Below are 12,653 nucleotides of genomic sequence, written 5' to 3'. Positions count from 1 at the left end.
TTTGGTCCATGAAGGATAGTGGCGCAAAGCGGTTAAACAGTTCTAATGGCTGTGTAGCTGAGTTAGGCAATAAAGGTTGGTGACGATGAGCTGCTGCGCTATACCTTAAGTCTTGTCCCCATCTGAAGTGAGAATCCCAGTTGTTGTCCCACCCTGGGGCAGGGGTCCTTGGGAAAGATACATTTTGCTGTTCCCCATAAAAGAATTTCAAAGTGAGGGGGACCACAGTACCTCGTCTTCGTTGGCGAGGAAAGATATTTGCAAGGATATTCGGAAGAACGTCTTGATTTGAAAAGCTCACCGCCACACAGTCCCCTTTAAACTTTTTCGGCCGATTTCCCAGCCAGGGAACCCTGGTTGCTGATTTAATTACACTTGCCAGGTGATGCTTTCCCCCTGGGGCTAGCCGCATATTACTAGTTAGCCAATGTAGGGCTTTGCTACAAAGTGAAGTGGAGCTTTCCGCTGTACCCCCTTCCAGCGGGGGGACGTTTGCGAGGACTAAAACAACAGGTGTGGCTTCGACAATAAATTGCAGGGGGTCCGTTGAATGAGCTTGAGCTTGTATTTGCGCTGGGGGAATGTTGGCCGAAGGAGTTGGGTCTGTTGAAGTATTAGCTAATATGGGACCGTCATTAATAGCAGTCAAAATTGATGGCGATGAATTTTCCCCAAGCAGTTGTATTCCATCTCCAATACCCACATCGCCTTCTGCGACAGCTCCCCCAGAATTATTGCTCAGATGTGTAACTAACGTAGTTATGTTTTCAATGCCACCTGCAACTAAATTTTGAAGACCACCCAACTTCTTAACCTCTGCTTGCAATTTATCAATTTTAGATATGAGAGGTTTGACGATAGTGTTGATTTTTATCTCAATGAGATCTGCAATTTTATCAAAAAGAGCTTCCTCAAAAGAGCAATTTTGATGATCCTCAACGCTAATCACTTGTTTAGATTTTGGGGTAGTAGCCCTCTTCCGTTTTGTCCCCGAGCGTAACCCACCCCACTTTGGGGGTTTTTTGGTGCATTGTCGTTTAGGCCTAGCAGCGTGCCCTATAGGAGACTGCTCGTGCACAGAGACACGAGTCTGTATATCTTGATCAAAATCATCATTATCAATGTCTGTATCGCCCTCAGCCTCTGCGGTTAGTCCCTCAGAGGCCGGGGTTACGTTATCCGGTGTGCCAGGTGTTACTTGGGAAGTAATGTCAACAATATTGGCTGCACTATGAGCATCTTGCATCAGAATTTCATCGTTCAAAGTAGATACAGATGTAGATGGGACGGACAACGCAAATCAGGAGATTGGCTCAACCCCAATGACTCCCTCCTTTGCATGTTTATCTTCTTGACAGTCTGAACAAGGTAATTGTTAATCGTGTTTTGCTGGACTCCAACAAGTTTTTTAGACATAGCTAGGAAATTAAAAGGTATTGATATTGTGCACAATAATAAACTGTAGATAAGGTCTTGTACAAGCAAGACTTACTTGAAGGATGATCACAGAGATGAATCCTGCAGCGTTTCTAGCCCTGCCCCTGCCTCCTCCTGCCGATGAGGGCCGTAGAGGGCCCGCCCTTTGCCCGGGCTTAGCCCCGGGCGTCCCGCGACGCGGGTGTGAGCCCTCCTTTATGGTTCCTTCGCGCTCTCCTTGCGCGTCACTAAACGCGCCGCCGCGAGGCCTGCCGGGTGTTGTGGTTCCCGGAGCGGCGGCGCGGGTTTCTATGGCTGGATGACTCTCGGCGGTGGCGGCTTCTTCCGCTGCTGTGCGGTATGGCAGGTAAGTTTTTTCTGCGGTCTCCCCCGCTTTGCCGATGTGAGCCCTCCTTTATGGTTCCTTCGCGCTCTCCTTGCGCGTCACTCAACGTGCAGCCGCGAGGCCTGCCGGGTGTTGTGGTTCCCGGAGCGGCGGCGCGGGTTTCTATGGCTGGATGACTCTTGGCGGTGGCGGCTTCTTCCGCTGCTGTGCGGTATGGCAGGTAAGTTTTTTTCTGCGGTCTCCCCAAACGCAAATCAGTCTGACCCTGTGCCTCATGGGAACAGTCCAGCCCGAACTGCCAAGCCATGTCTTCCCTGGACCGGAAACAAGCTTCCGAGGACCGGTTTCTGGCATTCCAGCCGTCTTCAGCCCGGCTTGCTTGAATCCAGTGGCAAAGTGAGAAAGGGACTCACGTCTGAGCATACCCTGCCACACTTATGGCGGCCAAAAGCGGTACAAAAGGGGGTGGTGATGGACGGAGCATCTGAATCAATCAAACACTCACACCCAGTCAAAAGATCTGGGTTTAATCCATCACTGTTCTTTAGCCCACTCTGCCACCCCAGTTCAGACATGGCTATATGCAAATCAGTCTGACCCTGTGCCTCATGGGAACAGTCCAGCCCGAACTGCCAAGCCATGTCTTCCCTGGACCGGAAACAAGCCACACTTATTGGCATAGAGGGCACAGGCATAGAGTGAAGTTGCACAGAGTAGAGTGCACTTGCGTACAATGCAGTGGCATAAAATGCAATGTTGCAGAGTGGCGGAGAGTGCAATGTTGCAGAGTGGCGGAGAGTGCAGTGTTGGTGATTGCTGATTACAGTGGGAATGAGTAGAGTGTTGTGGGGTAGAGTACACTGGCACAGAGTATAGCGTAGAGTAGAGAGGCATAGAGTGGAGTGGTTCAAAGTAGAGTGCTGTGGCGCGATGTGGAGTGGCGTAATGAGGAGTTGTGCAGAGTAGACTGCAGTAGTGTGGAGAGGTTCAGAATAGAGTGGAGTGGGGTAAAGTGAAGTATGCATTGTGTGGTAGCGCACTGCCATTACAGACAACACATCTTCAACTGAAATGACCATTACATTTGCACAGACATACAGTTTTACTGATAAAAGTATACAGGACACAAACAATGTGTAGAAATGTCATCATATAGAGAATTCATTTGTTTTGATCGTATTAAAATATTTTTTTTCATCACACTTCAGAATTATACAAAAATGTGCTTCATTTGTGTTTTTCTAATTCTGACAGTCTGAAATATCTTCAAAAATCATTTACAGACATTTAATTTTTGTTATCTTCTAGAAAAAAAATAACATTGTTGCCTTCCTCAAGCACATTTGTAGTAGCCAGCATGACTGCCACATATCATCTCTCACTTTGAAGTTAAGAGTAAGAAAACTAAACCGTTTACTCGAAGACAGAGTCTGGCATTTGCCCTCTTTCTTTGAATGCACAGAAAATGTGACAAGATAAGAACAATATTTAAAGGGTGGTTTACAGGAATCAAACATTGGTGGAAGACTACAGTAAATAGGGTTTGGGCATTGGAAGAACGAACTCAAGCTGGACAGCCTAGAACAAATAGAACCAGCAAATAGGAAGCAAGCAAAAGGGAGTAACAAACCACAAAGCCAATCGTAAGCAATGGGCAGAATGCATTCCCAGGGAAGCTTTCTGAATGTCCCCAAGATGACCTAAAATAGATTTGGTTTTCATATAATTTTTGCCCCAAACAAAAAAGATCCAGAGGCAGGGTTCCGAAGATACAGCATTCACAAACTATAGTAAATCAACACTTTTACTTAACCGCAAAAAAACATTGGCAAATTCAACAAATTTGACATTTGGAAAGTTTTCAAGAAAAACGTTGGTAAGTATCAATGCACTTACTAAAGGCAACCAACTCCGACAGAGAGACAATCAGGAGGACCAGCAAGGTCCACAGAATTAGCTACCGTGACAAAAAAAAGCAGCCTTCAGTCCTGTCCGGTGTCAGTGGCTCCTTGCAGTGGATTTCTATAGAGGGATCCTGATGCAAGGAATGCAGCAATGGGAGATGCTGCAGTCAATAGCGGTCTCTTCTGTGCTACTCCTCGGTCCATGGGGTCCTGGTGAGGATGTCTTGGCAACAGAAGTCAGTACCTCTTCAAAGTCCTCTCGGTCTGGGCAGAAGTCCATTCACCAGTGGACTTTCAGTTGCCAATGGACTACCAGTCTTCCAGTACAGCAGTTTTTAAAGTTCCCTTGTGCTGGCGGTAGTTGCCTTCTGAGTTACCAAGCAGCAGTCAGATGACTCCTCCCAGGGTGAGCAGACTCTTCGGGCAACTTTGAGTGTCAGGTCCTACCCTGGTGCTGCACTGCAGTGAGAAGTGCTGATTCAATATACTGGACTATCAACACGCTCCAGCATGCTTCTTCCGCTTTTGGGTCCCTATGCTGCGAACAGCAGGTCAGCCAACTGAACCTTGGAGTCTCTTGCTTTGGCTGGGCTCAGGTGTCAATCAGCAGAACACAGCAGGCACAGTCCCTTCTCCTTTGCTAGCCACCAGGTTCAATAGTGCAGTACACGTCAGTGCAGCCTCTCTTCGCCGGTTCGTTGGTGCAGTCCTCCTTTGGTCGTCTTATCCAATCAAATGAGAAGTGGCGTAGAGTGCAGTGTCAGAGTGCAGTGGTGCACAGCAGATTAGTGGCCTACAGTGGATTGGCATAGAGTATAGTGGCGTGGATTGGCAAAGAGTGTAGAGGCGAAGAGTGCAGAGGCATAGAGTGCAGAGGCATAGAGTGCAGAGGCATAGAGTGCAGAGGCATAGAGTGCAGAGGCATAGAGTGCAGAGGCATAGAGTGCAGAGGCATAGAGTGCAGAGGCATAGAGTGCAGAGGCATAGAGTGCAGAGGCATAGAGTGCAGAGGCATAGAGTGCAGAGGCATAGAGTGCAGAGGCATAGAGTGCAGAGGCATAGAGTGCAGAGGCATAGAGTGCAGAGGCATAGAGTGCAGAGGCATAGAGTGCAGAGGCATAGAGTGCAGAGGCATAGAGTGCAGAGGCATAGAGTGCAGAGGCATAGAGTGCAGAGGCATAGAGTGCAGAGGCATAGAGTGCAGTGGCATAGAGTGCAGTGGCATAGAGTGCAGTGGCATAGAGTGCAGTGGCATAGAGTGCAGTGGCATAGAGTGCAGTGGCATAGAGCGCAGTGGCATAGAGCGCAGTGGCATAGAGCGCAGTGGCATAGAGCGCAGTGGCATAGAGCGCAGCAGAGTGGCGTACAGGGGTGGCAGAGTGTAGTGGCACAGAGTACAGTGCAGTGGCGCAGAGCAGAGTGGTGTAAAGTGTTGTAGAGTGGAGCCTTGTGGTGTACAGTTCAGTGGTGCAGAGTAGATTGGAGCAGAGTGCATCAGTATAGAATAGAGTGGCGTGGCGCATGGTACACTGCAGGGGCGTGGAGTGGAGCAGAGTGGCTTAGAGTAGATTGGTTCAGAGTGGAGTGGCATAGAATAGAGTGAAGTGGTGTAGAGTAGATTAGAGTGGATTGACGTAGAGTGCAGTGGCGACGAGTGCAGTGGCGACGAGTGCAGCGGTGCATAGTAGAGTACTGTGAGGTAGAATGCATTTGCATAGAGTGGTGTAGAACAGAGGCGCGTCGAGTGAAGTGGCATAGAGAGGAGTGGTACAGAGTAGAGTGCAGTAAAGTGAAGTTTGCATGATGCGGTAGCGTACTGCCATTACAAACACATCTTCAATTGAAATGACCATTACATTTGCACATCCAGTTTTACTGATAAAAGAATACAGCGCACAAACGATAATGTGATTATATGTGGAAATGTCATCACCTATTGTATCGATTCGCTTTGATCTTATTAAAATAGGTTTCCTCACACTTCAGAATTACAAAAGAAATGTGCTTCATTTGTGCTTTTCTAAATCGGATATATTCTGAAATATCTGCACAGTTCATTAACAGAATTTCAAACTGTGTTTTGTGCTAGAATAAAATAACACTGTACAGCTTTCCATCCAGGACTTACAGAGTACCCAGCATGAATGTGACATAAATCCTCTCACTTTGAAGTCAGAGAAAGAAAAGTAAACACCATGTTCCCTGGAAGAAACAGCCTGACATTTGGGATCTGTAGTTGAATGCACAGCAAATGTGACCAGATAAAAACAAGATTTAAAGGCCTGTTTACAGAAATCCAGTACCGGTGGAAGAAAACAGTAAATAAAGTTTTGGTACGTGAAAGGACAAACTCAAACTGGACAGCATAAAACAAATAAAGCCAGCAAATAGAAAACAAGCAAATGTGATTTACAAACCAAAAGCCAATGGTAAGGAGTGGGCGGAATGCATTCCCAGGAAGCTTTCCGAATGTCTCCAAGTTGTTGTCAGCAAACCAGACAGTTGGGCTGTCTGGTAGGCTTCGACCTAAAAAACAGCTGCAGCAGTCCTAAATTTTGGGGAGACCATACATAAAAAGGGCCTTTCCTTACACATTGTTTATGTTAATCCCAGTCTCCAAGCCCATTTGCTGTTGATGTGTCTCGATCAGTAGCTTCTCTGTTCCACATGCTCCACCAGTGTAGCACATGTTTTCTCTTCTTCATGGTTCTTCTTTGAACCTAGCTTACCATCTCTTGTCCCTCCATCAGCTGTCCTTACTCATAAGTTGCCCTGCTCGTTTCGGTTACGTTTTTCTTAGACAGCCTTCCTATTTATCACATCTTTTTCTCATATGCCACGTTATTGCTTTTACTTTTATTTCCAGTTTCACTTTACTACCTTTTTCCTTTTGTTTACAAGTCTTGTTTTTGTCTTCTAAATAACCCTCTATAATGTTGATAGGTTCTAATCATACCTTTGTTGATCAGTTTAATTTGTTTGCTTGTTCTTTTTCTCTGTGTAGTTCTTGATTTGCTAATCTGCTCTGTTCCACAGTCTCCTGGCTGTTTGCTCATTGGTTAGTTAAAGTGCTCCCATTCAATCTAAAAGCTACATCTGTTGTGGTCATATCCATTTGTTGATCTAATTGCATTTTCAGAACATATATTATATGTCTTCCCGTTTTTAATATCTTTGCTTCCACAGTCACCACTGAACTTTAGGGAAGTAGGTGAGGGCTGAGTTGTCTGTTGCAGTTAAGCAAGTAAGCTCTAGCAATAAAGAGGTGATCCACATCAACCCCCATACTCACACAGCACATAGAAGCAGCACATTCAGATCTATACTCAACCTGTGACTAACCTCTAGACCATGGGACCCCACAGACTATGACAATTTATTGACAGGTTACGTACTTATTAGGATACTTGCGGAAGATGTCCCTGATGACCACTATGGCTTCCTGTACAACGTAGTTAACCTTGGTCTGAATGAGGTCAAGCAGAGTGCTAACACAGCGTTCTGCCGATTGCTAGAGAGAGAGAGAGAGAAAAGATATAAATAGACTACGAACACACAAAATAACCAAAGTAAACAGATAATTGTGACAATAGCTATTACTCCGATTTTATTTGTAATTTTAGGCACTTTGACAGACTGCATTGTCTACATAAAGTATTTTTTTGTTGTTGAAAAAACAGACAATCCCAAATAGGAACAAGTTAATAAAGTAAAGAATTAGGGGGGCAAAATAAACGCTTAGGAGATGGACCAAGACAACTTAAAGGGACTCACGTAGTAAGACCAGGAACTCAAAGGCTATAATGCTAGATACAAATATGTGCCGAAAGGTCCACATATCCATGTGTCTATCTCAGGTTGAGGCAGGAAAATATGCCTCTTACTACCAGAGGGTAGGAAGTGGATCGCAGGAAGTCAGCCGACTGCAAAACGAATAGAAGACAGTATAGGCAATGTAAGCAGGACTTAAAGGCAAGCACATATTACGGTGCGGATGAGCTTTTTACGATCTTTTAGATGAAAAGTAGGGTCACACTCCAAAGTAATTATGGAGATTTGAATGGTGAAGAAGATTCTTACAACATAAGTGTGTTACATCAATCGGTATGACATTAGAAGACTCACAATCTATACCTATAAGGATTTGGAGATTAGGAAGTGCCTCAATGAAGGTTTACCTGGTAGCTACCTTGAAATGGCTCCCCTAAAGATTGAAGAGCTAGAAGGACTAAACATTTTAATAGTTGCAAACAATCTGATCCTGTATTTGCAACTGTTAAAATGCTTTTTTGGGATGTACTATTCTGTAAACTTTGACCAACTCCTAAAATGGGATTGCGATCCCATACCGAATCGGTATTTGGACAGGGCATGTTGTAGGAGTCCCTTTCCAATACCTATTCGGTATGATATGCATACATGTTTTGATGCCAAAATCCAGTCGCAATCCACTGAACAATTACATACGCTCTAGTTTGGCATGGAAATACATCAGAAAAAGTGATGGGGTTCTTTTGGCACCCCTTCCCCTTTGTGAGTTAAAAAAGTTTGTTGGGGAGAAGGCAGTAGTCTAAGGGACCACTACCAACTCCCAAACAAGCTTTTGAAAACATTTGCTTTTAAAAGCAGTCCAGTTTCCATGCATTTGACCAGCCACCTGGCTATGGCAGCTTCAGAGAGAGAGCATTGCCTTTGTGATATTCTGTCTTTTATATTCTTGTATGCAGATATTCTAGGGGTCGGTATTTAACCAGTATTTGTGATAGAATATACCCACAAAGAACAGCTTTAATGTTTGGTCATAGCTGGGGGCCAGCCTCCCCACCCCCCCAAAAAAATATATACTTCTAGCTATAGGGCCTTCGCCTACACTTGGTGGTAGAGAAAGACCTTAACACATTAGACTTCAAGAGGGCACTCACATACTATATTGACAGCTCAGAACCTTTTCATAAAACTTATCAGCTCTTGGTCATTTGACCAAACATTAAAGCTGTGCTCTATAGGTGTATTATATCCCAAATACTGGTTAAATACCAACCCCTAGAATGTCATCATACAAGAATAATAAGGACAGAATATTTAAAGGTAAGTGTCTATAGGGAATTATAGATTTACTACTCCCAAGCCCATATCTACATACCTTGAAGGTATATATATATATTACATAGGTACATATATGTGGAGTAATGTACAGCCTTATATCTAGTTAATATGCCAATTTGCATATTGCAATCTATTGCTCGGTGACCTCTGACTTGGTAATGATTGCCATGTGCCCTACAAGTGTCGCAATATCGCTCCAGCTCCTAGTCTGTGAATTGCAGAGAAGCACAGCAACCAAACTACTGTCTTCTGATGTTTACTTCTCTCACGGATGTGTGGATAAAACGCGCACATGAGGTACAAAACAAGGTATTGCACACAAGAAAACACCTCAGTGTAGGCCATCGGTAGGTTAATTGTATGAGAGAAAAAGTGTCAGCCGCACACTGCTGCTCTTCGTTAACACTGTCATTACAGTGTCTCCGTGATGCATGCACCAATTCACCACCCATTTGCATGCATCACCACTCTCTGTAGATGCCGGCCTTCACTGGTGACTTACCTATCGCCCATGAAATGACAGGATACCCAAGACACAAGCAAAGATCAAGATTGCCTTGCAAACCGACCAATTCTCGCAATGTCGGTAGTAATGGTATTTCGGCCAGTTAGCACTGAGGGAAACCTTGCAGGCCAAGACATTTCTGAAAACAAGGTACCTAGTAAAGTCTGGGATGGTGCAGTTTGTGTGGATACCAATATGTTTTCTTAACCAGAACGCCGAGCAACCACATAACTTTAGCTAAATCACAGATTATCCTCATATTTCTGTGAATGGAGGGTCGGAAATCTGCGGGAATCCTTAAAATTCCTATCTTCCAGCCTTCCCACACTTCTCTCAATAAAACCACTACCTCAAATGTTCACCAAATAATATGTATTTAGCACATTAATTACATAGGACCTCATAACAGCAATGTATTTGTTATAGCAATGAATTAGATCAAGAAGAATTCGAAAGGAGTCAATACATTTCAAAAAGCAGATTCATACTACACATATCTTAAATTACAATACAGAAAATATGAAAATGTTAGTTGATGTCTTCCGGAGATGTCCAGATAGGTCAATTAGAATACAAATGCTTTCAGCCTTGGTTCAAGCAATGGTGATCAGTCGCTTAGACTATTGCAATGCCTTGCTGGCGGAAGTGGGTGAGACCCTGCTAAATAAATTACAGGTCATTCAGAATACAGTTGCCAGAATGATCTTAAACATGCCAGCTGGCTCCCCCTCGGAACCTTTGCTAAAAGAACTGCATTGGCTGCCAGTAAGGAAGCGATCCTTTTTTAAAATATGCTGCCTTCCGTACAACGCTCTTAATGGTCGAGGCCCTTACTATCTACGAAAGAAACTGATAAAACACGTACCAGGCAGAAATCTGAGATTAGGTTCACTAGGACTTCTACAGATCCCTCGTATACGCTTGAGCCGCACTGGGGGTAAAGCCTTTTCGTATCTGGCTCCAACGTACTAGAACAGTCTGCCCAAGGCCCTGCGGGAAACTCCGACTCACTGCTCTTGCAGAAAACAACTAAAAGCCTTTCTGTTTTAAAACAACAGCTATTTTGACTCCCCACTATCAGGTCTGTTTTCGAGGCAACACCGAGATGCCCCAGGGTGATTTGTGCCCTATAAAAGAGCACCTAACATAACATCAACTGCCCCGATTATGGTAGGAGATGTATTCTCAGTGTGTTGACCTTGGCAGAGTTAACTAGATATCAATACATTTTAGAAAGACAGTTTATTAATGCAGCTCTTTGTGACATGGTAGGCTATATTGGATCACTTCAGCTTCACACTACTGCTAGTTAGGGTGTCTGTACCCCTCTACAGCAGGCCCTTTAACCTAACAAACTGACTCTTGCAAAAAAAAAAAAATCACAATCTGTAGAGCAGATACATTATTTCACCATGCTATATTTCCTAATAGGTCAGTGTAGGCTGGAGCAATATCATTCAAATATAAATTGTACCTGGCTTGTGACAACTCGGCCCCGGCACAAGAGGCTAATCAAAGCATCATACCATATGGAGTTTCCTGACTGAACATTGCTTCTGAATGACTGGTAGGTTTGGGTAGTTGTACCACTTAAGTATCAGAAACTGGAAGTCATGAACATTGCTCGTTTAAGAACAACATGACTCAATGTCCTCTACACTTGTGCAATCCCTCCACACAGACAATTCTTGTTAGACACATCATAAATAAAAGGTAGAAAGAGTTCAGCTAATGCCCATTGAATTATTTGCCTCTCAGCTGTCACAGCAAACTAGTGTTAATACCACCTTTCATATCCGCTCCTCACACCAAACACTGGGTTGCTTCCCGCAGTGGTCCATCATATCCCCTCTACTATTCAACATCGACCGAACGTAGTTACCAAATCTGAGTAAAACATTCAACCTCACCTGTTACAACTATGGCGTACAAGCATTTAGACCTTTCCGCCGCCACACTCCAAGTATTTTTTCTATTTTAATGAATTCTATTTACAACTGTATTTTATATTGAAACAATTTTAATTCAGCCAACAATAACTTTTTTACTTACTTACTTACTTGTAACGACTATGTAAATGACACCCAATAATTTTTTGTTTAAATCGATGGTCTGGAAAACCTCTAAAATTTAAATCTTAATGACTGACTTTGGGCCATAAACACACAGATGATGAATAACCATCTAAAGCTAAATACAGCTAAGCCAGAGCTTATGACTTGCAGACAATGACAAAAATACCAGCCTACTACCATAGGACCAGAGGAACATGAAGCCCCTCCAACAATATCAAGAGAAGTCATAAACCTAGAAGTAGCTATTGACTCAGACCTATATTTTATACCATATTTAAACAACATAGAGTGCCTTCTACACAATGAAAACATTACATTGCCTTCTTGGATACCAGCAGAACCTGCATGCCATTATCTCACTTGTAATCTGCAAGCTTGACTAGGCCAACAGCCTGTACCATGGCGGAACCTCATTCTTAATACGCAAAATATAACTCATCCAAAATGTTGCTACAACATTTCTTCCCTACCTCCACTCAAGAGAACACATACACATGACTCCCATCTTGCAATCACTCCACTAGCTACCTATCACAAAAAGGACAATATTCAAGGCACTTTGCATAGTTCACAGAGCCTCCAAGGAAAAGGAAGTTAATAACTAAAAGCTGAGTCATGCAATACAAACAAATCAAGCCATTGTGCTCCAGGCTTGCACCACTTATACCCCCTTACCATAAGAAATCTGTAGGACACTCTGCTTTCTCAGTACAAGCCACCAAGCTCTGGAACACATTACCAGCTAGCATTAGAAGCATCCATGGTCCTATACACTCCAGAGGACAGTTAAAAACATTGCTATTACTTAGACAACTACACCACCACACCTCCTGGCAACAAAACTTGGAAAGACAGTCACACCCGCAAGGTCAATCTTCAGCTTACAATACACAGATTGGAAATAACCCAACCAGCAAACTACTATTGATACCTAGGTAATTTAAGGAGAACTGATCTACGATTTTGGTGCATTCCCAGATTTACTAGCACTACTAAACCTGGGAATGCATCAAAGCCCTACTCCTTCCCAAGAGAGGCATAATGAGGAGAAATATCTCTCCCTGTTCTGTGCTGCATTCTGCAGCACACATAGAAGGAGGAATATGCCTCTAAGAATTGTTTTTGTGCAAGAAGTTGACCATTCATGCAAGAAATAATCCTGCCTGGAACACAGACACCCCTGTACCTTGGTGCAAGGGTGCTTTTGTTGGCGCTAGGCTGCACATAATGTGCCAACGCTAGAAGACAGCAGAAATGTGCCATATATTTATAAATATGGCAAATTTCTGCTCTCTGCCTTT

General features: G+C 43.8%; 1 protein-coding gene across 1 annotated transcript in view; it reads right to left on the bottom strand.

Annotated features, from left to right (window-relative positions):
• Positions 1 to 12,653, bottom strand: part of AP2B1 (adaptor related protein complex 2 subunit beta 1) — a gene marked incomplete at its 3' end in the record, with an annotated part of 476,528 nt that overhangs the window by 98,397 nt on the left and 365,478 nt on the right. Inside the window, exon 10 of the mRNA XM_086951572.1 lies at positions 7,062 to 7,177. Coding sequence (XP_086807698.1) covers positions 7,062 to 7,177 — 116 coding nt within the window. The remainder of the gene's footprint in view (positions 1 to 7,061; positions 7,178 to 12,653) is intronic.

This window comes from Lissotriton vulgaris, unplaced genomic scaffold (assembly GCF_964263255.1).
Source record: "Lissotriton vulgaris unplaced genomic scaffold, aLisVul1.2 SCAFFOLD_972, whole genome shotgun sequence".
Taxonomy (NCBI): domain Eukaryota; kingdom Metazoa; phylum Chordata; class Amphibia; order Caudata; family Salamandridae; genus Lissotriton; species Lissotriton vulgaris.
This window is presented reverse-complemented; position numbering and strand designations above follow the sequence as displayed.